The 24,262-nt window shown below is 50.3% G+C and overlaps 1 protein-coding gene across 2 annotated transcripts; it reads left to right on the top strand.

The window, feature by feature from the left end:
• Nucleotides 1-210: 210 nt before the first annotated feature.
• Nucleotides 211-16,634, top strand: DUSP4 (dual specificity phosphatase 4). 2 transcript variants are annotated; one of them, XM_082444414.1, is made up of 4 exons: nt 211-1,192; nt 10,675-10,820; nt 11,781-12,000; nt 12,693-16,634. In XM_082444414.1, the coding sequence occupies exons 1-4, from the start codon at nt 754-756 to the stop codon at nt 13,076-13,078; spliced, it is 1,191 nt and encodes a 396-aa protein (XP_082300540.1). In that variant the 5' UTR covers nt 211-753; the 3' UTR covers nt 13,079-16,634. The 2 variants fall into 2 exon arrangements, with proteins under 2 accessions (XP_082300540.1, XP_082300541.1); XM_082444415.1 differs by lacking the exon at nt 211-1,192 and adding an exon at nt 1,236-2,957.
• The last annotated feature ends 7,628 nt before the right edge of the window (nt 16,635-24,262 follow it).

Raw genomic sequence — 24,262 nt, forward strand, 5'->3', positions numbered from 1 at the left:
TTCACGAAGTCCGGGCGCTGCGGCTCGCCCGCGGGTCGGAGGCCTCCTCCCCCATCCTCTAGGTCTTGGTTTTATGAATGGGCCTGGCGGCGAGAGCCGCGCGCCCTGTTTACTCCGCTCTTTGTGACGTTGCGTCCCCGTGACTGGGCGCGAGCGGCCGGTACTCCATTCACGCGCCCGGGCTGGCGGAGGGGGTGGGACCGGTGGAGCGAGGGGAGTCGCGAAGGGGCGGGGAGCGAGCGCGGGGGGCGGAGCAGGGCTCGCGACCTAGAATGGAAAGAGGCGGGGCCTCGCGAGGTAGTAATGAATCTGCCCCCTCCCGGGGGAGAGCAGAGGAGCATTAATAAATCTATAAGCCGAGGAGAGGAAACTCTGGCTGGGGCAGACCGCGGAGCTCCAGCAGTTCGTGGGGAACGGCGGCCGGAGCAGCACAACGGGCAAAATACAATAGAGGCGACAACGGAAAGGAGCCCTTGGTCCTCTCCCGTAAACACACTCCCCTCGACCGCCACCTCCCCCTTGGCACCGTGCTGCCTGGCGCCCGAGGCCGCTCGGACTGCTATGTAACTGCGAGGCTGCGGGAGGAAGGGGACCGGGGAGAAGAGGTTCGGCCGTGGGAGCCCCTAAGGGCCAAGTTTGCGGCCACTTCTGCCCGCGCCCTCCCTTAGTCCCCGCTCGCCCCTTCCCGCAGCCCAGCTGGCCCGGGCGTCCTTCGCCTCCTCGCGTGCCCAGCAGCCGCGGTTCCCGGCGACCATGGTGACGGTGGAGGAGCTGCGGGAGATGGACTGCAGCGTGCTCAAAAGGCTGATGAACCGGGACGAGAACGGTGGCGGCGCGGGCGGCAGCGGCAGCGGCAGCCACGGCGCCCTGGGGCTGCTGAGCGGCGGCAAGTGCCTGCTGCTGGACTGCCGACCGTTCCTGGCGCACAGCGCCGGCTACATCCGAGGCTCGGTCAATGTGCGCTGCAACACCATCGTGCGGCGGCGGGCCAAGGGCTCGGTGAGCCTGGAGCAGATCCTGCCCGCGGAGGAGGAGGTCCGCGCCCGCCTGCGCTCCGGCCTCTACTCAGCCGTCATCGTCTACGACGAGCGCAGCCCGCGCGCCGAGAGCCTCCGCGAGGACAGCACCGTGTCACTGGTGGTGCAGGCGCTGCGACGCAACGCCGAGCGCACTGACATCTGCCTGCTCAAAGGTAAACGCCGGCGCCGGGCGCGAGCTGGAGGGTCGATGCGGCGGGGCTCCGCGGCCTGAGCCTTAGTGGGCAGGAGAAGAAGTGCCTGGAGGGACTCGTGGCTGCGGGATCCCCCCCGCGCACTCCTTTGTGCGTACTGGTGTGTGCGCGTGGTGTGCAAGGATTCTGTGTGTTTGTGTGCAAGCGCGAGCTCCTGAGGTCCTCAGAGACGGTGAGGGCTCCGTCACCTGAAATTACGGACCCTTCCTGGCGATTCTGCGATTGTTTACAGCCACTAACGGTCTGGTCTTGCGGGCGAAGCGACTCAGCTGCGTTGCCCACCTTCGAGTCCAGGGAAGTGCTCCCAAGTGCCACGGTGCGGGAGGTGGCGGGACAGGTTAGGCCTGTCGGTTTGGCGTGTCAGGGCCCCGCACTGAGTCCGACCCAGAGATCCCGAGACATGGGGCAGGGGGTGAAGGAGGATGAGCGCGGGGATGGGATGGGCCCTGCGGGTCCGGCTGGAAACCAGCCCTTCATAAACGCAAAAACGAAGATCGGCTTGCGGGCCTGATGTGGAGCGATCTGTTTTCTCCTCCCCTGCTGCCCGACTCCGAGCTCCACCGGGAGGGTCGCCAACCCCTCCCGCCTCGGGCTATCCCCAGGCTCCGGAGCGGGAGGCGGGAGGTCTGAGTATTTGGGGAAACGCAAAGCGGGACGGGGCCTCTTAAACTGCGACAAGTGCGACCTTTTGTTCAGACTCGACTCTCAGATGGCGGCGCGCGCTTAAGTGCGAAACTCTTGGGGAGGGGAGGTCTTGTCAAATGTGCAAGTCGGAAACCCCGAAAGGGCCGAGGGCTACCCAAGTATCTGGAGGGACGGGGGCGCCGACCGCACCTGCCGGCCGTGTCGGGCGGCGGGGAGCTGGCGGGTTGCTTGGGGCCCCTGCCGCGCAGCGCCCCTTCCTCTCGCGCCGCATTCCGCGCGTTGCTTCGCCCGCGGCGGGTCTTGGCCTCCGAAGCCGAGAGGCGTTTCGGACCCGGGCCATCAAAGAGCCGCCCCTTTCCCTGTCGGCGCCCCTGGCCGCCCCCCCTCCCTCCTGCCCTGCCCTCTCCTAGACCCGCTCACCGGAGAGGAAGGGAGATGGGGCGGGAGGCGCGGCGGAAACCTCTCCCCACCGCCCCTGCCAAAAAGCACAACACTGCCCAGTGCCGGCGGGCCAGGCTTGCCCCCGTGAACAGCGGGGGACTTTGTTCTCGGCAGTTGTTTCCTGGCCATTTGACCTGTCAGCTGCTGGGGAAATGCTGCTGTTGACCTTTGGTTGAACTACTAAGGCGATTTTGCTGATTTTTCTTTCTCTACGAGGGCGGCCTTTGGCACCTCAGATTGAACCAAACGCTCCTCCCTTCTCCTCCCAGCGCTTTAAGAGAAAGTGCCAGGAAGGGCCTTGCACCGGAAGGACCGCTAAGCCCGGCGAGCTGGGCGCAGGGGGCCCGGGGCCCCCGCCTGCCCTGGCGCCGAGCTGTGCCGGGAGCCACGCGGCCCCGGACCGGGTAGAGCGCCGGGGTGGGGTCCGGGCTGTTGATGCACGCCGCCTGCACTCCCTTACATGGTTGCCGGCGTGCCGGCGCTCGTGGGGACGAGGAGAGAAATGTCTATGGGACCAAAGTCCCTTCGAGTGGCAGGGGCTGGCCGGGATGTTCGTGCCGCGCTGACCTGGATCGCTCCTGATTTGGAGCCCGATCGCGCGCCTGCCTGCGCGGCCCCTGAACCCAGGACCCTTCTCGAGGTAGGGCAGACGCACGTGGAGTCTGGGTTCGTTCTGTTTTGTTTTTCTTCCTGGAAGAAATCCGGAGAGGACCGCCCTAGGGTTTCCGGGCGCGCAGACACTTAGGCCCCGCTCCGGGGGAGAGAGACGGATTTTTAAGGCTTCCGCCTCGGGCTCGCGGCACCTCCCTGGTTCCCCCGAATCCCGCCGGGAGAGCCCGGAGCCAGACCCATACCGAGAGCCACCCTGCGGACCGGCCGCCCGGCGCAAGGCAGATGCTAATGTGCAGGCTGCGTTGGACGGGCAGCCTCCGGGTAAAACGACCGTCCCCTGGCGGTTGGCGAGGTGCCTGGCCCACGGAAAAGGCGTATTTTAAGGGCTGTTTCCTCCCGAGGCCTGCACTGCCTCCTGTTGTCTGACCTGGTGCGGGCAGGGAGGACGGCCCGCTGCCTCTCAAAGTCCGCATCCTCTGAGCCGGAAAGTGTCTAGGCCTGGACCGAACTTCTCTCTCTCCGGTAACAGGCCCCCCGGGAGCCGCCAGGAGAGGTTCAGCTGGGTTTGTCTAGGCAAAGGGAGCCTGCCTTTGGAAGCAGCCGCCTAAAATTCACAGAGTTTGGGCGCGGGGAGGCTCCTTCCAGCTCGTTCTGCAGTGGTGGTAGAACATCTTTGAGGTTAACTGGGTCCTGTTCTATTCAACTTGGCTGATTTTCATTTATGTGCTAAGCAGAGGCGGTCTCCACACAGGTCCTCTTTCTTCTTGCCTTCTACTGAAAAGGCATCCCTAGTGAGGGCAGAAGGAAATGGGCGTGGTCTGCTCCCCCAGCGCTGCGGGAACGTGCCTCTGGGGGAGGACAGCCGTGCCTCCTGCACTCCCATTCCTTGGAGAAGTGGAACGGCAGGAAATGTGGGCTCATGGGCGGGGGGAGCTGGGGGCGGGGAACTAAAGGAAACAGGGGGAGACAAGCCCCTTAGATTATCTTTCGTAAATGCCTTAATTGATTAGGGGTTGGGTAAATTTTTCCCCACCGGAGTTGTTCCTTTATTTTGCAGCCAATGGGCCTTCCTGGGCGTCTCATTTCATGTGCAGTGGTGGGTGTGGAATAAAAGTGGTCAGACATTAAGCCAGTGGAAGACTGATTGTTGGTGTCTGCCGTCCTGGAGGGACAGTAAAAACAGCTGGGCATTTTCAGAAGTTCTATTACCCTTCCTGGCCACAGGCTATCTAATTCTACCAATTCATTGCATTTTTAAAAGCCGATTTTCCTATTTCTGCCACTTTGAAGGGCAGAAAGTTGATTACTCATTGCAAGCAGTTAATAACTAATACCACAGGCAAGAATTCATAGTTAAGAGTAAACTTTACTTACTATCAATGAAATACTATCTGGCCTTTACATTTCCTAATATTACCCAAGGTTTGCTAAAAGCAGTAACCCAAATCACTACATTTTCTGGTCTTTTGGCTAGTAAAAGCTTCCCACTGGGATAAACTTTTTTTTTAAGCTCATTTTATTTAAAATCCTGTAAGACAATTTTAGGGACAGTTTAGAAAGTTTAGCTTTTCAGATTTTATTACAGTACACATCTCCTTTGAAATCCCCTTCTCGCTCCTCATAGATCCTTGGAATAGGGTTTTAGACAACCACTCCCACCCCACCCGCCCTGGGTCAATAGAGAAAGACAAAAAGAGCATTTTCTTACCCTAACAGCAGTCTTCCTTTACCTCCCACATTCTCCAAATAAATCAGTCTGTTATGCAGAAGATGTCAGGTATAAAAACATTATCTTATTTTCCTTCTATCTAAAATTCATCTCAGCCCATGACCTTTGTCAGTTCTTATTCAAGTTCTGATTTAAAAGCTGTCCTGGAGCTGTTTTGAGAAACTGGGAAGATCAACTAAATACTCCAGCTTCTCCTTCCAGGTTGGAAGTCACCTACCCAGTAGTCCCCAGGCCTGATCATACAGACCTGACATTATGCTTCCTGTGGAAACAGCCACCAAGGCCCGTAATGAATGCTATGGGTGGGGTCCGGGTGACTGTCTTCTGTCTTTTCTTTCTCTGTGTCCATTTGCCCTGCCCATCCTCATTTCCAGGAGGTCAGTGGCATCAAACAGCAGAGTCCTGGGGGATCCTGAGGTTGAACACCTCTTTCACCCAAAGGCAAAAGGACTGGCTTTTCTCCTTGCAAACAGGACACAATGCCCATGACAGCCAAGAATTGTTAGAATTACCAAAAAAAAAAAAAAGCAGGCCTTAAAGGTAATTCCTAACCCCTAGTATAAGGCCTTAAAGAATTGTAAGGAATGAAGCAAACTCACTACTCTTTGCATCGTTTGAACTGGATGTTTCCAACCAACAAAAGCAGCTAAAGACAGGGTGTAGGTGTAAATTGAGAGTGCCAACCTGATTGTCCGTAAGCCTATCACAGCTCCCTTGGGCTTGTCCTGGATGCTTACAGAAAAGGTGGGCTGTCCCCACCAAGGTGGGCTGCACAGAGAACTCAGAGAGGAGAAAGGGTGGCCTTTTTAAAGAGCCAAGAAATTCCTTGAAAAAATCAGAACATCTGAAACCAGATAGCTGGTTTCCTTGCTGGGAGGCAGTTCCCATCTAACAAAGAGGAAGTTTGAGAGGAAGAAATGTAGACTGTCAGCGGAAGGCGGCTTGCTGAACGGAGCAAATAGCACAGAAGGACTGGGAGGGGCTGCAAACAAGGTCCAGCCCGAGTGTGGCATCAGGTGGCAGCCCAGCTGGCCCGGGACCGAGGTCCTGACACCGAGCCCCAAGGTGAGAAGCCCATTTAGGTAAACTGGAAATGCTGCTCAGCATTTAGAGGGGCGCTTCCTAGGTCAACACCCACATCAAGGGAAGTTCTCAAAGCCAAAGGACCTTCGAATGTCCCCAGACTTGCCTGCTGGGCAACATTTGCCTTGTATTGATAAGCTGTCCCAAGAGAGCGAGGCCATGAGCTCTGTCTGTGAACGGGTGATCTTCTGAGCGTGGAGAGGGTCACGGGGAAAAAGTGGCAGCCACATTAAGATCCGTGACCATCGTCACCACCAAGAGACAGTCTTTCCCATCACAGACCCCATTAAGAGTCCTCTTATGGTGAGACGACCAGCACTACGCCAGCCTGCCCTTTCCCAAGGACTTTCTCACACATTCTCTCCCACCCCTACATGAGCAGGAGGCCAGCCAGTTTTCAAAGCTAAAGTTTCTGTGTGAGAAGATGAAAAGAACACAGAATGGAACTGTAGATGCAGTTATTCCTCAAGGGAATCAAGTGGAAAATTATAGTCCTTTCTCCCCCGCACCCCCCCAAGACTCTCTAATTTTAAAATGAAGTTGAGAAAATGAGAGCTTTAAGACTAGAAGGTATATTATTAAATAAGAACATGAGAAAAACAGGTCAAAATTAGTCAGCACGTCTGTTACAGAATTACATGCAATAGGACGTAGGAGAAAACCAGGTGGGAATTCACTGGCGTATGTGCTGTGAAAATGTGTTCAGAAGTTGGAAATACAGGTCTTGAGGCACCTGCTGTCAGTTTGTAGTTTGCAAATAAGTAGTTTGTGGACATTCAGGATCACAGAATGTTGGAACTTAGAGATGATATCGTCTGGAATCCTTACATTTTGAGGGTGGAAAACAGGACTTAGAGGGAATGTGTTGGCTGGGCTTCCACAGTCGGAGCTGGGACGCGTCCACATCTGTCTGCTTTGTCCACCCTGCACATCTGCAGGGGTCACGGGGTAGAGCGCTCCGCGCCGGGTCTACAGTGGCAATAAGCTTTCCCTCTCATGAGTTTTGGATAAAACTTGGAGATCTAAATCTAGCTCTTACTGAAAGGGCGAGGCTCTGGTACCTGCACAGATGTGGGCTGGGAAGGGAGGCACCGAGGAGAGAGGGCTGGGAGCAGTCTTCTTCAATCCCACCCACCCTAAGAAATTCAGTTTCATTTCTGCCACGACCCAGTATAGGGCTACTCTATATACTTCGAGACGATCTGAAATTTGTTTTTAAGTGAAATGATCCGTGTGCTTATTACGTAGCTTGAGCTCTTAAAATACATTTTTTTCCAAGAGATGTTAAGACCTGAGTGGTACCCTCCAGTAGCTCATCACCTGGCTAGGCGTCTGTAGCCCTACCCTGACGGGGCTAATGCCACACTCGGGCTGGAGTAAAGGCGGTGTGTGGGGGAAGAAGAGCCAGCAAGTGCCTTTAGCTGAAGTCCCTGTGACGGGGACCATCACTCTGAAAGCAGAGTGCCATGAAATTACGCCCTCTGTAAATGCAGTGCATTCAAGTAGCTTCTATTCTATTTCATTAAATAGAAAAACGCTGGTCACGACTCCTCCATGACCACCTGGAGTTGGAAAGGCACCGGAAAGAAGCAGTTGGGTGAAGTGTCAGCAGTGCTCTGTTCACATCCTTTCTGTTTCTGCGTGAAAACTCTTTCTCCGCATGATGAAACCAGCAGGCAAGCCCCCTAGAGAAGGCCCACCAGGGAGGCAGCGGTGGGCGAGCAGCAGGGTGGGCTCCTGACGGCCAGGTTCAAGGTGGCTTTCAGGCCCCTTCTGTGGGCTGAATGCCGGTCCCGCCCTTACCTGGGGGCTGCCCTGCACCTCCGTTTCCTCTTCTGTAGAACTGGGGCTTGTCACGCCTTCCTCTAGGGCTACTGGTTGGATACCTGTGTGGGAAGAGCCTGACACATAATGAACACTTCCTTTTAAGAGGGTCTGTCATTTTTATTAACACGCATGCGATACCCGGAGGTGGCTTCCTGGCGTGTGGCCTTGGGGGGTGTGGCCTGAATGGTCCCTGAGCTGCACTGCTGTGTCTGCACCGCCTCGCCTGCGGGCTCCAGGCCCACCAGGGCACGTTCAGCTCATCCGAGGGCCTGGCCTGCGTGCAGCACCGCAGAAGGCCCCAGAAGGAGGTGCTCCCTGTAACTACCAGCCACAGACCGCCCCCAAAGCTAGCGACGGCTCAGGAGGGAAAACCTTCCCCCTGCTGCCACCGGGGGGCGCAACCCTCACCTTGCTCCTGTCCCTTCAACAAATCTGCTTCTTCACTTAGTTCCTTTCTGCCTGTTCTTTGAAAACCCCCCAGGGGGAACAGACTTCTCAGTAATCGTTTATCCACTTTGTTGTAATGGTGCCTTTTCCTGACCGTTGCTGTCTCTCTGTCCTGTTACGAGCAGCCTGGGGGTGACGACAGACAGCCCCCCTCAGGCCGGGTCTGGCCTCTGGGCCGCCTGCACCCTCCCCTGCACGCCACACCCCCAGGGTCAGCCGCAGGCTCGGAGCCCTCCGAGGGTTCTGCTGGGCCCTCCCCGCCCCGGATCGATTGATGGTTGACCCTGGGAGGTGGCAGATGTCCCTGGCTGGGCAGGGCACTCAGGGCTCAGGAAGTGCCCAGTACCTGTTCTTCTGCTGTCTTAACTACCAGCTCTCAAGATGCCTACTGGAAAAACTAAGTAAAGCCCAGGAGGAGAAAGCCGTCCAGGGTCTGAGAAGTTGCCAGTAAAGCTGAAGTCACCTGTAGGTACCAAAAAAGAAAACCTTCATTGAGCTCCTCCCCGAGGCCCGGTGCAGAGCACTGGCTGTGCCGGTCAGTCCTCACAGGAGCCTCCTGGCCTGGAAGCTTCATCACATTTTACAGATGAGGAGGAGGCTCAGAGAGGTTCCGTGACGGCCCCAGGCTGCACAGCCCATTCACCGGGCTGGCATGCAATCCAGACCTGTGAGTCTGACTGCAGAGGCGAGGCTCTTTCAGGACTTCAGTCTGGGGCCCTGTCCTGTACCTTCTCAGCAGTGAGAACATTCTTTCCACCGCTCTGAGGTTCCTCGTCTCCTGCTGCCCTCAGGGCTGCTCTTCCTCTGTGACCTTGGAGCCGGGCCCTGGCCCTCCTGTGACTGTTGGCCTGCCTGTCTAGGTGATGAGCTTTTGGAGGGCACCACTCATGCCTTGCATCTCTTTGAAAACAATGTATTTTACTAGCTCAAAGTATGTAATAAAGACATAGATCATCTTACTTAAAAAATTTCAAATCCTGTAGAAGTCTCTAGAATAACAAGTGATGGCTTTTCCTATAGATGATCAACCTCCATTTGCTGAGTGACCCATTTCTCCTTCCGCTTTCTCCAAAGGGCAGCATCTCCTGAAGTTTCCTATCCCAGGGGCCCATCACAGGGACTTCAGCTAAAGGCACTTGCTGGCTCTTCCCGCACACACCGCATTTGGGGCAGCGGTGTTTACAGCTTTATAGGGAAAGGAGACAGATGGGGGTGATAGCAGGAGGGAGGCCGCTCCTGTGACGAGAAGTCCACTGAGGCCACCAGCACATCTGAAGCGGGCAGTACTGGCCCCTCTAGCAGGTTTTCCCTCCAGGGAGGCTGGTCATTATGACTCAGCAGGAGCCAGGGCCTGGGACCAGAGAAATATCCATTTATAGCCTGAGGGAGGGAGTGGGGGAAATAGGAGGCCACCAGTCAGAGAGGAAAAAATGTCTGCCCTGTTTCTGGAAGCCTTAATGATGTGGCGAACATAATTTTCTTTCCTCTCCAAAGCGGTAGTTTCTAGGGTTGGGATTCAGGGCAAGTAATTGACTAACCGTCACATGTTGGAAAATTGCTTTGCACAGTGGTGATCGGGAACAGTGGCACCCACCCTATCACTTAGTCATAAAGACGTAACGGGCTAGCTGCCTACGTGACCATCAGTTGAGTGGTTGTTCCAGAACCCGCAGATCCTACTGAATTCATTTATAATCCATTTTTGGTCCAACAGAAACTGCAAAAATAAAAATACAAGCAGGGCCAAACCTTGACAATAGATGGTAAGTTTCCCGCAAAGGGAAGTCCCAGAGATCACAAGAAAATCAGATACAGGCTGAATGTCTCTCTTCTTGGTGTGTTTCACTGCCTGCATCTCTGCCCGCATCTCTGCCCACACCCGCCCAGCCGGCCCTTTCCTGAATGGCACTAACACTATTCCAGAGAAGTTGGCCGTTTATCTCTTTTTACTTAAACGACCTCCCTTTCCCGGAAGACGACCCCACAGAGAACCATTACAGGGCTTAGCGACTCTCAGGTCAGGAAATCCTCCCTTGCCCCAAACCTGTATGTAACAGGAGGGATTTGTTTAGATTTAAGCCTGTTTGCTCTCATTTTGGCCCCATGTCCATGGAACAGCTGTTCATGGGGCCGTGCGATTGGCATCTGTTCTGTTGCTGAGATCCAGAAGGGCCGGTGCCAGGGTAATAGTTTTTTATTCTCTCCCACATTGGAGAACCTCTCTAAAAGAAGGGCTGGAGTTGGGGGGTGACAGATATTTTTGTAGGGCCCAGGGGCCAGCTGAAGGCTGCCTTAGTGCTCATGGAAACCCCCAGTGGCTATTCCCTCTTTCCTTGTCATCACTGTAAAGAAATTATCCCTTCTTCATCTCCCCTGCACATCCTCCTTTGTGTATCTGCATCCCAATCCGAAGTCTTATCCCTAAAGCTTTCGTTCCGGCTTTCAGGATGCAGTCTTGGCCGAATGTAGTCTCCGCATCTTGGGGAAAAAGGTCGCCATAGCCATTATCTCTGGGCCCACAGCGCCACCCAGTGGCAAATATAGGTACGACCAGCCCCAGCTTCCCAACAGCTCTCCTCCATCAGGTAGGATTCAAGTTCTTTGTGGTTTCCTGCTGGCTCAGTGACCCCATTAACCTGAATATCTTTCTCCTTTACAGGTGGCTATGAGAGGTTTTCCTCCGAGTACCCAGAATTCTGTTCCAAAACCAAGGCCCTGGCAGCCATCCCACCTTCTGTGCCCCCAAGCACGGCTGAGTCCTTGGACCTGGGCTGCAGCTCCTGCGGCACCCCACTGCACGACCAGGTGCGAAGAGGACTGCTTGTCAAAGGCTTTGGATGCAGTGCCTCAATTTGGGGAGACTGTGTTGAGTATCGGGGTGTGATGTTAAGTGGAGTCCACTATTCCTTGGAAGTCTTCCCCTTCCCTCTCTTATTACCCTCACCTAAGAAAAGAATATAAACACGTACGTCCCTGACTTAGCCTCTAGAGTTATGTGCAGACAAGCAAGGAAGGCGACCAGAAGCATGTGGGCTGCTCTGTAGGAAGCCAAAACCCCAGCCCCGATTCACAACAGTTCGGCTGTCCGCCCCCCATACAAGTTAATTGTAAATGCTAAATGGACGTAAATGATCAATCAACCCTTTCCCAAGAAAACCAGCTTATGCCACTACATTTCTTACAAGCCCACCTCTTCCAGCCCTTTCCTTTAGATGGAAATGGAGTGAATTTATGGGGTCCAGCGACTCTGCTCCCCCAATCCGAGATCACCTGTGTTGATCTGACTCAGAAAAGTGTCATTAGTGAAGCCAACGTTACCTCATTTTGCCAGGATGCCTCCTCTTGTCTGTGAGGTTGACATGGCGTCTGCTTTTCATCTGCCAAGTGACGGCGTATCCAACCAAATAAGTGCCTAAGCCGCGTAGCTCAGTGGTAGTGGGTGTAAGCGCTTCACGTCACAAACAGTGGGGCACGGCCAGCTTCATTTGTCACGGGGGAAGTGGGCTGCCTGAACCATCGGGTGGGGCCCATAGCAGAGCAGAGCAGAAAGGCCAGAGCCCATCGCTCCCTCCCGGGGCCCGAGCGGCACATGGGAAACCTGGAGGGGCCGGGTCCACGGGCAGTCTCCCCAGAGCCCATGAAAGCCCACCTGAGACTGGCTTCCCTCTCCCCGCCCCACACGTCCCAGCCCCCTGCCCAGTTGCCTTTCACTTACGACGTTTGCCGGTGTGGGGGGGGGCGCTTTGTTTTCCCTTTCTGGTGCAGGGTGGTCCCGTGGAGATCCTTCCCTTCCTCTACCTCGGCAGCGCCTATCACGCAGCCCGGCGAGACATGCTGGACGCCCTGGGGATCACAGCCTTGTTGAATGTCTCCTCTGACTGCCCGAACCACTTTGAAGGACACTATCAGTACAAGTGCATCCCAGTAGAGGACAACCACAAGGCCGACATCAGTTCCTGGTTTATGGAGGCCATCGAGTACATCGGTAGGCTGGCTCTGGCCAGGGTGCTGGGTCCTCCTAGGCCAGGGTGCTGGGTCCTCCCAGGCCAGGGTGCTGGGCCCAAGTCTGGCGGAGGGAGGGTGGGAGGGAAGAGGGAACCACGTGTAACTGATGTGTGGAAGGAGGGACTTAGGAAGGGCCATATCCGGGGGGGTTGCCTGCTTCCCCTCTTCCTCAGTAGGAAGGCTTGCCCGTGGGGTGTTGTGCAGGCCCTGGATAGGATGACGGACTTACGCAAACAGCAGGTGCTGTTAGCTTACAGAGCCAAGAACCTTTTCCTTGGACGTCCCCAGGTGCCGAGAGGATAAGACTCTGGGGATGGGGAGGGAGACATAGGGAGAATTGGGTCATTGTTTTTGTTCCTGCAAATGAAAACCCTGCCATGTGTGCCGGGATTGCACCAGCTTCAGCAGGCGTATTTCCTAAGCGTAGTACATTTGTTTGCTTAATTCTCCGAAATACCCTAGCGGGGGTGGAACTCTAGAGGCCCTCCCCCGTGGGTTTCCTCCCCGCGCGGCCTCAGCCTGGGAGGCGCTGTTCCTTCAGGGGTTCAGCCGCAGGGCCCCCTCTTCTCCAGTCCTCCCCGCACCCTCCTGCCGGCTGAGGCCGCCTGCAGCCGCCTTGCGGGAAGGATGGGGACCTGGGCGCCGCTAACGGCGCGCCGCTCTCTGCCCCAGATGCGGTGAAGGACTGCCGCGGGCGCGTGCTGGTGCACTGCCAGGCCGGCATCTCGCGCTCGGCCACCATCTGCCTGGCCTACCTGATGATGAAGAAGCGCGTGAGGCTCGAGGAGGCCTTCGAGTTCGTGAAGCAGCGGCGGAGCATCATCTCGCCCAACTTCAGCTTCATGGGGCAGCTGCTGCAGTTCGAGTCGCAGGTGCTGGCCACGTCCTGCGCGGTGGAGGCCGCCAGCCCGTCGGGGCCGCTGCGCGAGCGGGGCAAGGCCACTCCCACCCCGACGTCGCAGTTCGTCTTCAGCTTCCCGGTCTCCGTCGGGGGGCACCCGGCGCCCAGCAGCCTGCCCTATCTGCACAGCCCCATCACCACCTCCCCCAGCTGTTAGAGCCTCTCGGATCCTCCCACCCCTGCACCCGTCGGCTCTCAGCCCGGGTTGGGTGGCGCCCTGTGCGGGCAGCAGGTCGGGACTGGCCCGCAGGGGGCGACAGAGCTCCTTCCATCCATCTCTCTTTGGCCAACCGTGGGGCCAGCTAGAATGGCAATAAGGACTTCGAAAACATATTTAACGCAAACAAACACAACACACCAACTTAGAGCAATAATGTCTTCCTCAGCGGGCAGGGAAGACCTGGGTTTTGGTTTGTGTGTCAGTTTTACTTTTCAGATAAGAATTTCTTACCTCATTTTTTTCAGCAGTAAGGCTTGAAGTTAGGAAACCCGCAGATCCTGGCAAATGTGCCCACCCAGTTTTATTGAGGGGGAGGGGAAGGGAGGGAGGGGAGGGAAAGGGACAAGATAAAAACAAGTTTGCCAGAAGTGCCTGGTTCTGTGTGCTCGGTCCTTTTATTGTTGTAGTTACAGAATTTTTTTTTTTTTTAAAGAAATCTTTTAGGACATGGTTTTCCTTTCTAAGTCACCACCAACAGGTGAATAATTATGCTTAATAATAAATAAAAGTATTTATTAAGAATTTCCTCAGAGTATGTAAGTACAGAGAGTCTAGTGATGGTGAATTTAGAATATATTTATGTTAATATGGATCAGCAGAGCACAATAGCATGCAGACGTCAAAGCAGTTAGGAAGTAAGTGGTGTGTACAAGTTAGCATGATGATCAGCTTGCGTTTGTTACCGCTGAGAAGGGGGCAGGGTGGGGTGGGAGGAGGAAGAAAGGAAAGGACTACTTTTTCATTACAGCCTCCCTCGGTATCCGCCGGGGATTGGTTCCAGCACCCCTTCCGTCCATCGCGGATACCCAAATCCGTGGATGCGTAAATCCGCTGATTCTTGCATCCGCGGATACTGCATCCGCGAATACGGAGCGCAGAGCGCACTTGGTTCTTGGGCACATGGGCCACTGAAGCGATTTGAAACCACAACAATGCAACCGTTTCTGGTGATCAATAACTCAGTTTGGCGGTGGAAGCATTTTTCTCATAGACCTGCCTGAGAACTTGTATATCATCTGTGATAAATGCCATATCATATAAGGTGCTCCTAAAAAAAAAATGGGCGCAATTCAGCTTTTCCTGCAGTGAATCATTTGGCAAGGCCATTGGGGAACCCAGCTAAGAGAGATAGACCCGAAATGGATCCTTTTGGAAGTGGAAGCACCATCTTTTTTCTCTTTTGCATAAATCAGAGTTTTTAATTTTAGGGGGTTTGCTTGGAATGAAGTACACCAACAAATTCTTGCATTCTTAAAATTCGTGGTGTCGGTGAACATTTTTAAAGTGAATAGGTGAATAAAAAGAAGGGAGTGGACACCCCATTTCAGGTCCTGTGGAAGCCTAGGACAGCAAGAGAGAGTGAGTGAGGAGTCGGGCAGACTCTGCGGGGGAGCTGGCTGCTTGGCTTCTGTGACAGGCATCCAGGGCACTTGAGTGCCATCTTAGAATCCTTTCTTGGGATACTGCCATTTTCAGGGCCCTTTCCAAATGGAGGAATGGCTTTTGGAGAAAGAAGGAGGTGGGTTGGGCTTGGGGGGAGGGAGGACAGAACAAACCACGTGTTATTTAATTTGTAGTGTCGTGGAACAGTGTTGTTACCCAGTGCCAGGTTAGAGGTAATTCCAAACTTGTCTAGAAGCGAGAGCATGCTTTTTGGTTTTGTTTTTTGGGTCCTTTTTAGCCCTCTGAAGATCTAAGTGATGCACATTCTTGCTCACCCATAAATAACTTCAAGCCTCAAGGTTGGAATAGTGTTGGAAGGCTCCTTCTCATCCCCACATCCCAGACAGGACCAGGTTCCTTACATTTCCTTCCATAAACATGAACCTGTGTTGGCATCATTTGTCCTGCCTTTCCCAAGCCCTGTCTGAAAAAGTGTGGGTTCCCACAAGCAGATAGGCCCGCAGGAGGGACTGCTTGAGAGAGGAGGGAAAGTAGCTTTTTACAGAATGAGTGTACATTGGCCAAAACTTGTGTATCCTGCTTTCCCAGACTGGATTCCAACCACACGGTCGGAGCCCAGGACCCGCCCCAGACAGGTCTTTTCCCTGCTTTCCAATTCAAGTCTTCTGTCACAGCGTCAAACCACTATTTATAAAGCCATTTTCTTTGTACTCGATAGCAGCCCCCAAACTCTTAGAAATCAAATAGGAAATTGGCTTGATTGGAAACAGGGATTTGGGGTCACTATTCCCCCATCAGAAGCCTCTTTGATGACTTGGAATAGCTGTAATGAAGACAGCACCGCAGGGTCTGTCCAAATGGCCAGTGGGTTTCAATAGGTGTCTCTCCCATGGAGTGATTTCTGGTGACGCGAAATATCTGTCATGGCTGGAAAGCATTGCCACTTACACCGAAGATCAACTGTGCTGTTGACAAAAGCCGTAGGCACTCTGGATCTTCTGTAGAGACTGGAGAATGCTGCCAGTTCCCTCCCGGCATCTCTGTGTGACCCAAGCGTGTTTTTGGAGCTTCCCCCGAGCAGTATTCGGCTGAAGCCACCCGTGAGCCGGTGGCTGGGAGCTCCCAGCCTCAGTCGTGGCCTCCTGAGACCATTTTCCTCAGGTACCCATCCTAGCCTGATTCCAGAGAGTTATCCAAAAGGTTGGGAAGCCATGAGAAAAAATGAAGAATCCGCGGGAAGATGGGCAGAGGGAGGTGGGACGGGTGATTCAAACGTGAGGGGAAGGGGCTGTGAGATTGGAGGGGCCACCAAGCCTTTAGTTGGTAAAGTGGTGGTTTGCCCTGGCTGCCCGTCAGCCTCAGCTGGGGAGCTTTGAAATCCTGCTAGCAGGCGATCCCAGACCAAGTACAGCAGGATTTCTGGAGGAGGGACCCAGGCATCAGTAGGTTTCAAAGCTCCCCAAGGGCTTTGCGTGTGTAACCAAGTTTGGGAAGCTACGTTCTGGATGGCCAGGTGCTCTTGGAGGCTGGGTCTTGATAACACAGAGCTGGCTTGTCTGGCAGAAACCACAGCCAGGGGTTTGTCACTAGTTCAGCGTGGTCTCATGGCCGGTCCCCTCAGCTCCGCTGAGGGATAAGATGGTTTCCGTCAGGCGCTCAGGGGCCACGTGACCTGAACGAGGCGCCCTTTCAGGCCCCTCGAAAGCCAGCTGATCTGCGGAGCGTTGTTACGAAACCGAATACAGTGTCCGGATGTTGATGTTCTTCCCTGAAAGTTTCCCTGTCTATCGAGAAGGATGGAGAGTGCCACCTCTTTGAAGAGGACCCTGCCCTTGCTTAGAGTTTATGAGTCATAGGAGAAAGAGGCTTCTTCAAGACAGAGCAATGCAATACTTGTAACTTCTGTAAATAGCCCCATCTTTCAGAGTGATGTCATTTCTACATTTGATATGCTTGTATTTCTGTAGGATGTATATAGTCTAGGGGATTTTTTGTTTGGTTTTGTTTTTTAGAAAAGTCAACATGTCAGTTTTTATTTATTGCTTGAAAAAAAGATCATTTGAAGAAAAATAAATACATTTTCAACCACCTCTGGCTTGGTTTATCCTTTCCTGAAAAACTGCGTTGCTATGATGACTCGGAACATCTGGGTCATTTGATAATCTTGTGCACTGCGTACCATCTCCCGTGGAGACAGGCTGGTCAGATCTGTGAGCTCCCTAAACACCACTCAAGGAAGGTGACAGGAGAAGGCGGATAGGAATCTCAAGAACCTGATTTCTCTAGTCAGAGAGACAGGAAGAAGTGAAGGATAAGAGAGAGATGTCCTTCATCTGAGAGTCTCCTTTGTGCCAAGCACAGGATGGAGTGATAAGGATGGTTCCCAGGTGGGAGAAGTCAATCTTAAACAGCCTAAAGCACAGGTGACTAGGGCTATAACCAAAGACTATACAAGGAGTTACCACACCCTTCCCCATCAATAACGAGGGGGTCCAGCCTGGCTCACAGAATCTTAGGAAATTTTACGGACCTCATGTTCCCTCATATTCTGTAGCATGGAAATAGCAATATGCTTCCAGACAGAAGAAATAAACGGATGGAGATGATATGTCAGTGGTTCCCCAGTGCTGATATGGGCATTGCTTCTATCAGATTCCATTGGTACAAATTTCCCAAATTGTAAACCAAAATCATGTTAGGAAACATGTATGTCCACTGTGTCATTGTTATTTAACATTATTTTAGAAGCACTGGCCAATGCAATTAGCAAGGGAAAGAAATGAGGTATACAGTTTGGAAAGTGTGAGGCCAAATTATCTGCGGATGATATGTATCTGAAAAACACCAGGGAATCAATTGAAAAACTACCAGAAATGAGAGAATTCAGCTAGTGGTTGATTGCAAAATTAACATGAAAAAATCAATAGATTTCCTATATGAAAATAAAATAGAAGTAGTAGATCCTATTTACAATATCAGCTTAAAGATAAACTGCCTACAGTAAACTTTACCAGAGATAGGCAAGACCTAGCTGATGGACATGGTAAAGCGCTACCAAGGGACACAGAAGAACATCTGAAAAAAGCTGAAAGACATACTGCGTTCTTGGATGAAAAGACTCAGTATTGAAAAGATTTTATTTCTCCATAAATTAACCTATGCATTTAATATCTCAATCAAAACACCAACAGGATTTGGGAGGAACATGGCAAAATGATCCTGATTTCACCTGAAGAAACAAATATGCAGGAAAATTTAAAAAAAAAAGAGTCACAAGTTTGGGGGGTAAGATTTATATCCTTTTGTACTGGGCATCTGTCACTATTGTGATTAAAATAGTTTTAAATTTTTTATAGGAGATTATTTTAAAAATAGAGATTCTTGGGCTCATCTAAGACATTGAGTCAGAGACTGCAGAAACTCCCACCAAGAGATTCTGACTTACAGCTGGTTTCAGGACTGCCTGATACAGGTTTGACCTCTAGCATCTCCCTTCCCTTCAATCCCCTGCCATTATAACAACCCACAGCCCGTAATTATTCTGATCACATCACTATTACTGTAGCAACCTACCCAAGAACTTAGTTGTGTAAACCAACAACCATTTTCCTTTGCTCAGGAATTGGGAGATTAGAAAGCTGGGAAAGGCTCTGCTGGGTGGTTCTCATTGGGGTCTCTCCTGCGGCCACTGTTGGCTGGGCTGCTGTCATCTGGGGCTTCAGCCAGGCTGGTCATCCAAACGGCTCATTCACATGACTGGCAGTTGATCTGGCTGTCGCCTCACAGACTCACAATTCGGTTGTGACTGTCGCTTTGAGCGCCTACATGCACCCTCTCCAGTAGAGCAGTGAGTCCATACAAGACGGATGAGAACTCCGGCGAGAGTATTCCAGCCAGCAAGGTGGTCGCTCCACTACCGTCTGGTTTCAGAAGTCACAGAGCATCACTTCCTCTCGACTATATCAGTTGTAGCAGTTTCAAGCCTGCGTAGGTTCAAGGGGAGGCAAGCCAAACCCTGCCTCTGGGTGGAAGGAATGTCAAAAATTCATCGTAGCCATTTTTCAAACCACCACACCAATAAACAGAGTTACCTAGGAAACCTGAAAATGCAAATTCCACCCCTAATCCAGAGACATTGGTCATCCAAGGTCTCGTCCAAGGACCAAAACGCAGTTTGTAACCACTATGCATACTGCCTGCTTATGCTATATTGGCCCCATGTGATCCAAAAAGCATCACAAGATAAATCTAACCTTAGGTAAAAAAAAATGCTGGAAAGTAGAAAGCTGAAAAAGCACATTCTGAGGAGGAAATAAAGGCAGGCGCTTTTGAAGTCACCGCCGATTTCAGCCCCCGCGCCTCTCCCCATTAGCGCTTACGTCACGTTTGTTCAAGTCCACCTGAGGTGTCTTTCCTGCTGCCCAGTGAGTGGCACAGGGACCAACTGAGCGCACGATATGAACAGCTAGAGAGAATTGTTCTGGATCCTCCACCACCAGTGGACAGAGCTACTGAAACCCTGTGTCTGGCGGCCAGGCTGGGACAGGCAGACAGAGGTCTTACCCAGGACCTCTGGGTAAGACAGACGCATCCCCACAAGCCCCTGCTAAGATTCTTTTCCCTGGATCTCTGGAGGCACATAGAGCTACAGGGCTGGGGAGGTTTAGACTGAGATTTTCATCCAAGGATGTTAGAAGCAAGTAACATCCGTCATGTGGGCACACATCTGCTACCTCCCAACCGTGGGTCTTAGATAAGACCTGAGTTTGACAAACCAGCTTAGACCTTCTCACCCCATGAACACAAAAGAGCTCTGTCTACAGAGCAAGCCCCACACTAAGTTAGCTTCCTAGCTGCAGGTGAAGAGGGGAAGGTGCAGACTTTGTAGCAGGAGAAAGAATACGATGAATGTGCTAATCTTGAGGTGTGAGAACCTTACCCAATGGGGAAAATGTAGTCCAGTGGGTGTCCTGAGTTCCGACCAGTTGGATGGGCCTCTTCTCTTCCTGGAAGAGAGAGGCTGGATGGACAAGTTAAAAACAAGGCGCAAGGGACAGTTTCTCCAACACGTACTTTCCTTTAGAGAAAAGTCGTCTCTTACCCTAGAGATTGCGGATTTCATGACTTGTTCCGTAAAGATTTGGTCCAGCCCAAGGACCCAGGGGTCGAAGAAGTGTGCACTTCATTGCGCAGGAATTAGCAAAGGACCCATGGGAGTTCCAGGGATCTCACTGCTGACAGCACAGACAGAAGAAGAGGGAACCCCGACGATCTTCTGGAAATGGTGCTTAAGTGTCTCGTGAAATCAGGGAATCTATTCTTAACCAGAGCAGTAGCTGAGGAAACTGGCTCCCCACTAGTTGCCATGGGGAAGTTCAGTGGAAAAGCTCCGGAACTTGACCTTGGAGTTCCAGGCATCTCCATCACAGTGTTCCCAAGCTGACTCTACATCACCACTTTGGGTGGTTGTACAACTCTTAAATTTAGTAAATTTACTAAACAAACAAACAAACAAAACCTGACTTTTACATTTAAAATGGGTAAATTATACACCAATAAATTTGTTTAATGATAAATACATGAAAATACATGAATATGAATACATATGTTCACTGCCCCAAACTTCAAAGAACACAAATACATACAAGGAAAAATGGAAGTTCCTCCGTCTCCATATCCCTGCCCTACACCCCACTTTCTTTTACTTTCAGTAACCAAAATGAGCCATTTGGTGTAATTACTTCAAGACTTTTATTTATGCATTTTATAAATTTATGTGTTTGACAGTGCCTGGGAGCAAGGTTTGCCACCCCTAAATGTCTTTTTGCCATGCAGATTATTTCGAGTTGGAAGTAATCAAGGAACAAAAGACTCAGGAAGAAACTTTGAGCTTCCCCTAAAGAATGCAGATAGAGGACCTGTTCCAGGAAGGGAACATCACCATAGATAACCTAGTAGACAGGGAGGAACCCAGCAAAGTCTGCTTGTTAAAATTCCTGGATCCCTTGTCTCTGCAGGCCCAGCAAACATTTATTTACCAAACATTTGCTTTTCCATCTCCGTATAAATTGCCTTCCTCCCCTCTGAAGTCCCAAATCAGTACCCGCAACGTCCTCTTTTATCTTTAGCTGAAGATGGTCTTTAAGGTGAGGGTTTCAGCCATTTTGGTGAGTTACTCAGTTTTCCTGGGTCTCTCCCATGGATACGTGTCATTCAACTTTTGTGTGATTTTCTCCTGTTCATCTATCTCATGTCAATTTAATTCTTAGACCAGCCAGAATAACGTAGAAGGGTAGAGGAAAATTTCTTCCTCCCTGATAACAGGATAATATTTGAGATGTTAGCTAAGTCAATTATTTTAAATGTTTCAAAGACATTCAGAAAGAATGTACAATCTCTGCTTTTGGGTACAAAGTTCAAGTTAGTTAAATATGATATTCAACTCCCTGATATTTTCATTTTTATTTTGTCAGTTTCTTAGAGGAATGAATTAAAAATACAAGGATGTGATAAAATCAGAATCATAGTGGAAGATTTTAACAGTTTGTGTTTTCTATGTTCCGATGTTGCCTTGCATGCATGAAGTCGTGCTTGAAAACGGCTTCTTGTGGCTTGTAGGTGATGTTTCTTGTTTTCCAGGTAATGTTCCATCCTACTTTGTGTGGAATCAGTAATACCATGTCTACATTGGTTTGGTTACCACTTGTCTGGTATGTCTGTATATGTCTCCGTTTTATTTTAAGTAACAGTTGGGGATTTATCTTTCAATCATAGAGAACACCTGACCATTAAGTAATAGAAATATGACTGTAGATTTATAGGTTGAATTCTGTAATTAGGCTGAATGTCGATTCTGGATATTTGTTTACAACAATGTAACCCCATTTAAAATATACTCCATGGCTTTGAGGAGATCCAGCAAGAGAAGCAAAGAGGCATTTCCCCAATCCTCTTCATTTCCATCTCCCAATGGAAAAGATTCTCTTCCAACATTCTGAGCAAATGGGGAAAAATAGCAGAAGCACTAGCAGAATTGCACATTTACAGTTCCGCCATCATCATCACAACTTTTTTCATTTCTAAGATGATTGCTCCTGCTTTTCAGTTTCCAAACAGGTTAAAGCAATTCACCTGGAAATCAGACTCTAAATTTAGAGGAGAGGCCTTGAATTACTGAGCCCCATGATTAAAAAAAAAAATTATTCTTGTTTCAATTTCTTCCCTTCCCACAGTAAAACAGCTTTATCGAAAAATTCAAACACAATCTAAATATTAGAAAGCAAAAAATCTTCTGAAATCCTGTATCTCTGATACAATCACCCTCAACGTTCCATGACCATCTTTCTATATATATGTGTGTGCATGTATATATACATAGATACATACATACATATATACATACACATGCTTTCATGTTCTATACTTCCTTGTGGCTTGCAGGTGATGTTTCTTTCTTTGTTCTATGTTCTAGACAGAAAGACATAAAAAATATATATATACGCACACATACACACACAGAGTTATTTCTTTAAAAAATGTCAGCCATATCGTTAAAGAATACTTTCTTTTTACTTAGCTCCCTCCCTCCCTCCACCAGATTCTGCAGACAACCACTGTTAATGATCACGTGTCTTTCCTTATCTTTCCATGCTCATAGAGTTGTATACAATATAATGTATTGTATTATATGGTATAAAGCACATATACCATATATCTACACGTATAACTACATATAGGGATTTTATTTGGTATTGTTTGCTTTATAAACACAAGATCCTACAATACACAATTTTCTGCATCTTGCTTCCCTCAATGTATTGTGGAAATCCCCTCAAGTCAAATGATAAATGATTTGACTCACACCGAATTTCTTCATGTAGCTAATTTATTCACATAGATCAAACGTTTTAAAAATACAGATGTGTGTATGATAAAACGCCTCCTTCTCAACTATCTCTCCTCAGCACCCAGGTTGCCCGTGTTTACCAGTGTTACCGGATTTTGACACACTCACCCAGAAGATATTCTGGGCAAATCATTTACGAGTAAGCACATGAAGGTACAGTGTGTTTGTATTTATGTAACTTTCCCCCCATCCACTGCTTTTTTACCCAAACACTCACCACCACTTTGTTATAAAAATTCCTGAGTTTTGTCAATCTGAGAGGTAACTTGTGTTAACTTATTATTTTAACTTACATTTCTTTTTTTATGAGATTGCACAATTTTTACATATTCAAGAACCATTTGTATTTTTTCTAGGAACCGTGTGTTCATAAGTTTTACCTGATTTGTTTGTTTTATCTTAGAGGTTTTCAGGAACTCTTTCTCTATGAAAGAGATTAGCCCCCTTGTCTACAGTCTGAATTGCAAACATTTCCCCCAGTTTGTCATTTGTCTTTTGACTATTGCTTATAATAGTTTAAAACATATATATCTTTCTGAGTCCCTGCTTTCAATTCTTTTTGTAAACACTCTCCTGTCTTATTTTAAAGAATATTTAGATAGAGAACACAGCTGCTCACCTTGTAGCTTGGTCCCCAGTGCCAAGCAAGGGAACATCAGTTCTATTTCAGTGTCATACTTTGAGTGAGTGCCTGGGAGAAGACTTGTCCAGCTAACTATTCTCTTTTCCTCACGCTTCTCCAGGGTCTGAACTTTGGAGCACTGGTCTACAGAATCGGGTTCTGAGCTCAAAGTGGAAGAAACATAGAGAATATTTGCTTTTTCCCTCTGTCCTCCCCAGTTATATATTTATTTATTCTTTCTTTCTTTATTTTTGGCTGTGTTGGGTCTTCGTTGCGGTGCGCGGGCTTCTCATTTGTGGTGGCTTCTCTTGTTGTGGAGCACGGGCTCTAGGCGCGCGGGCTTCGGTAGCTGTGGCACGTGGGCTCAGTAGTTGTGGCTCGCGGGCTCTAGAGTTCAGGCTCAGTAATTGTGGCGCATGGGCTTAGTTGCTCCGCAGCATGTGGGATCTTCCCGGACCAGGGCTCGAACCCGTGTCCCCTGCATTGGCAGGCGGATTCGTAACCACTGCGTCACCAGGAAAGTCCCTCGCCCCAGTTTCAAACTAATTAAAAATACCAGGTTTCTTTAATATATGTTTACACTATTCACCTCCTTGAAGTCAAAGGAGGAATTAGGTCAAAATTAACTAACTATTTTTATTTATTTAATATTTATTTCTTCATGTGCATCTCTATGTCTCCTCTCTCAACGAAAAGAGAAAGTATGTATGTATACACTTTGCTTGTACATGTTTCTATCCTTCTCTCTCTATAAAATGGACTTAAATTTTTTAGAGCAGTTTTGGTTTCACAGCGGAATTGAGCAGAAAGTTCAGAGACTTCTCATACACGCCTGCCCCACACGTGCACAGCCTCCCACTTAACCAGTATCCTCCACCAGAGCGGTCCATTTGTTAGAACTGATGGATCTAGAACTGCGGACACATCACAATCACTCAAAGTCCACAGTTTACATTAGGGTTCACTCTTGGTGTTGTACATTCTGTTGGTTTTGATAACTGTCTAACGACGTGTATTCACTATTACAGTAGCACAAAGGTATTTTCACTGCTCTGAAAATCCTCTGAGCTCCACCTACTCATCTCTCTCCCTTCCTAACCCCTGGCAACCACTTTTCTAATTGTCTCCATAGTTTTGCCTCTTCCAGAATGTCATACAGTTAGAATCATACAGGCTGTAGCCTTTTCAG

Source organism: Balaenoptera physalus, assembly GCF_965194825.1.
Source record: "Balaenoptera physalus genome assembly, chromosome: 21".
NCBI classification, from domain to species: Eukaryota; Metazoa; Chordata; class Mammalia; order Artiodactyla; family Balaenopteridae; genus Balaenoptera; species Balaenoptera physalus.

Coding starts and splice junctions, on each gene's coding strand:
- DUSP4 (XM_082444414.1), top strand. CDS start 754: ATGGTGACGGTGGAGGAGCTGCGGGAGATGGACTGCAGCGTGCTCAAA. Junction 10,821..11,780: donor GCACCCCACTGCACGACCAG/GTGCGAAGAGGA, acceptor TTTCTGGTGCAG/GGTGGTCCCGTGGAGATCCT. Junction 12,001..12,692: donor GGAGGCCATCGAGTACATCG/GTAGGCTGGCTC, acceptor TCTCTGCCCCAG/ATGCGGTGAAGGACTGCCGC.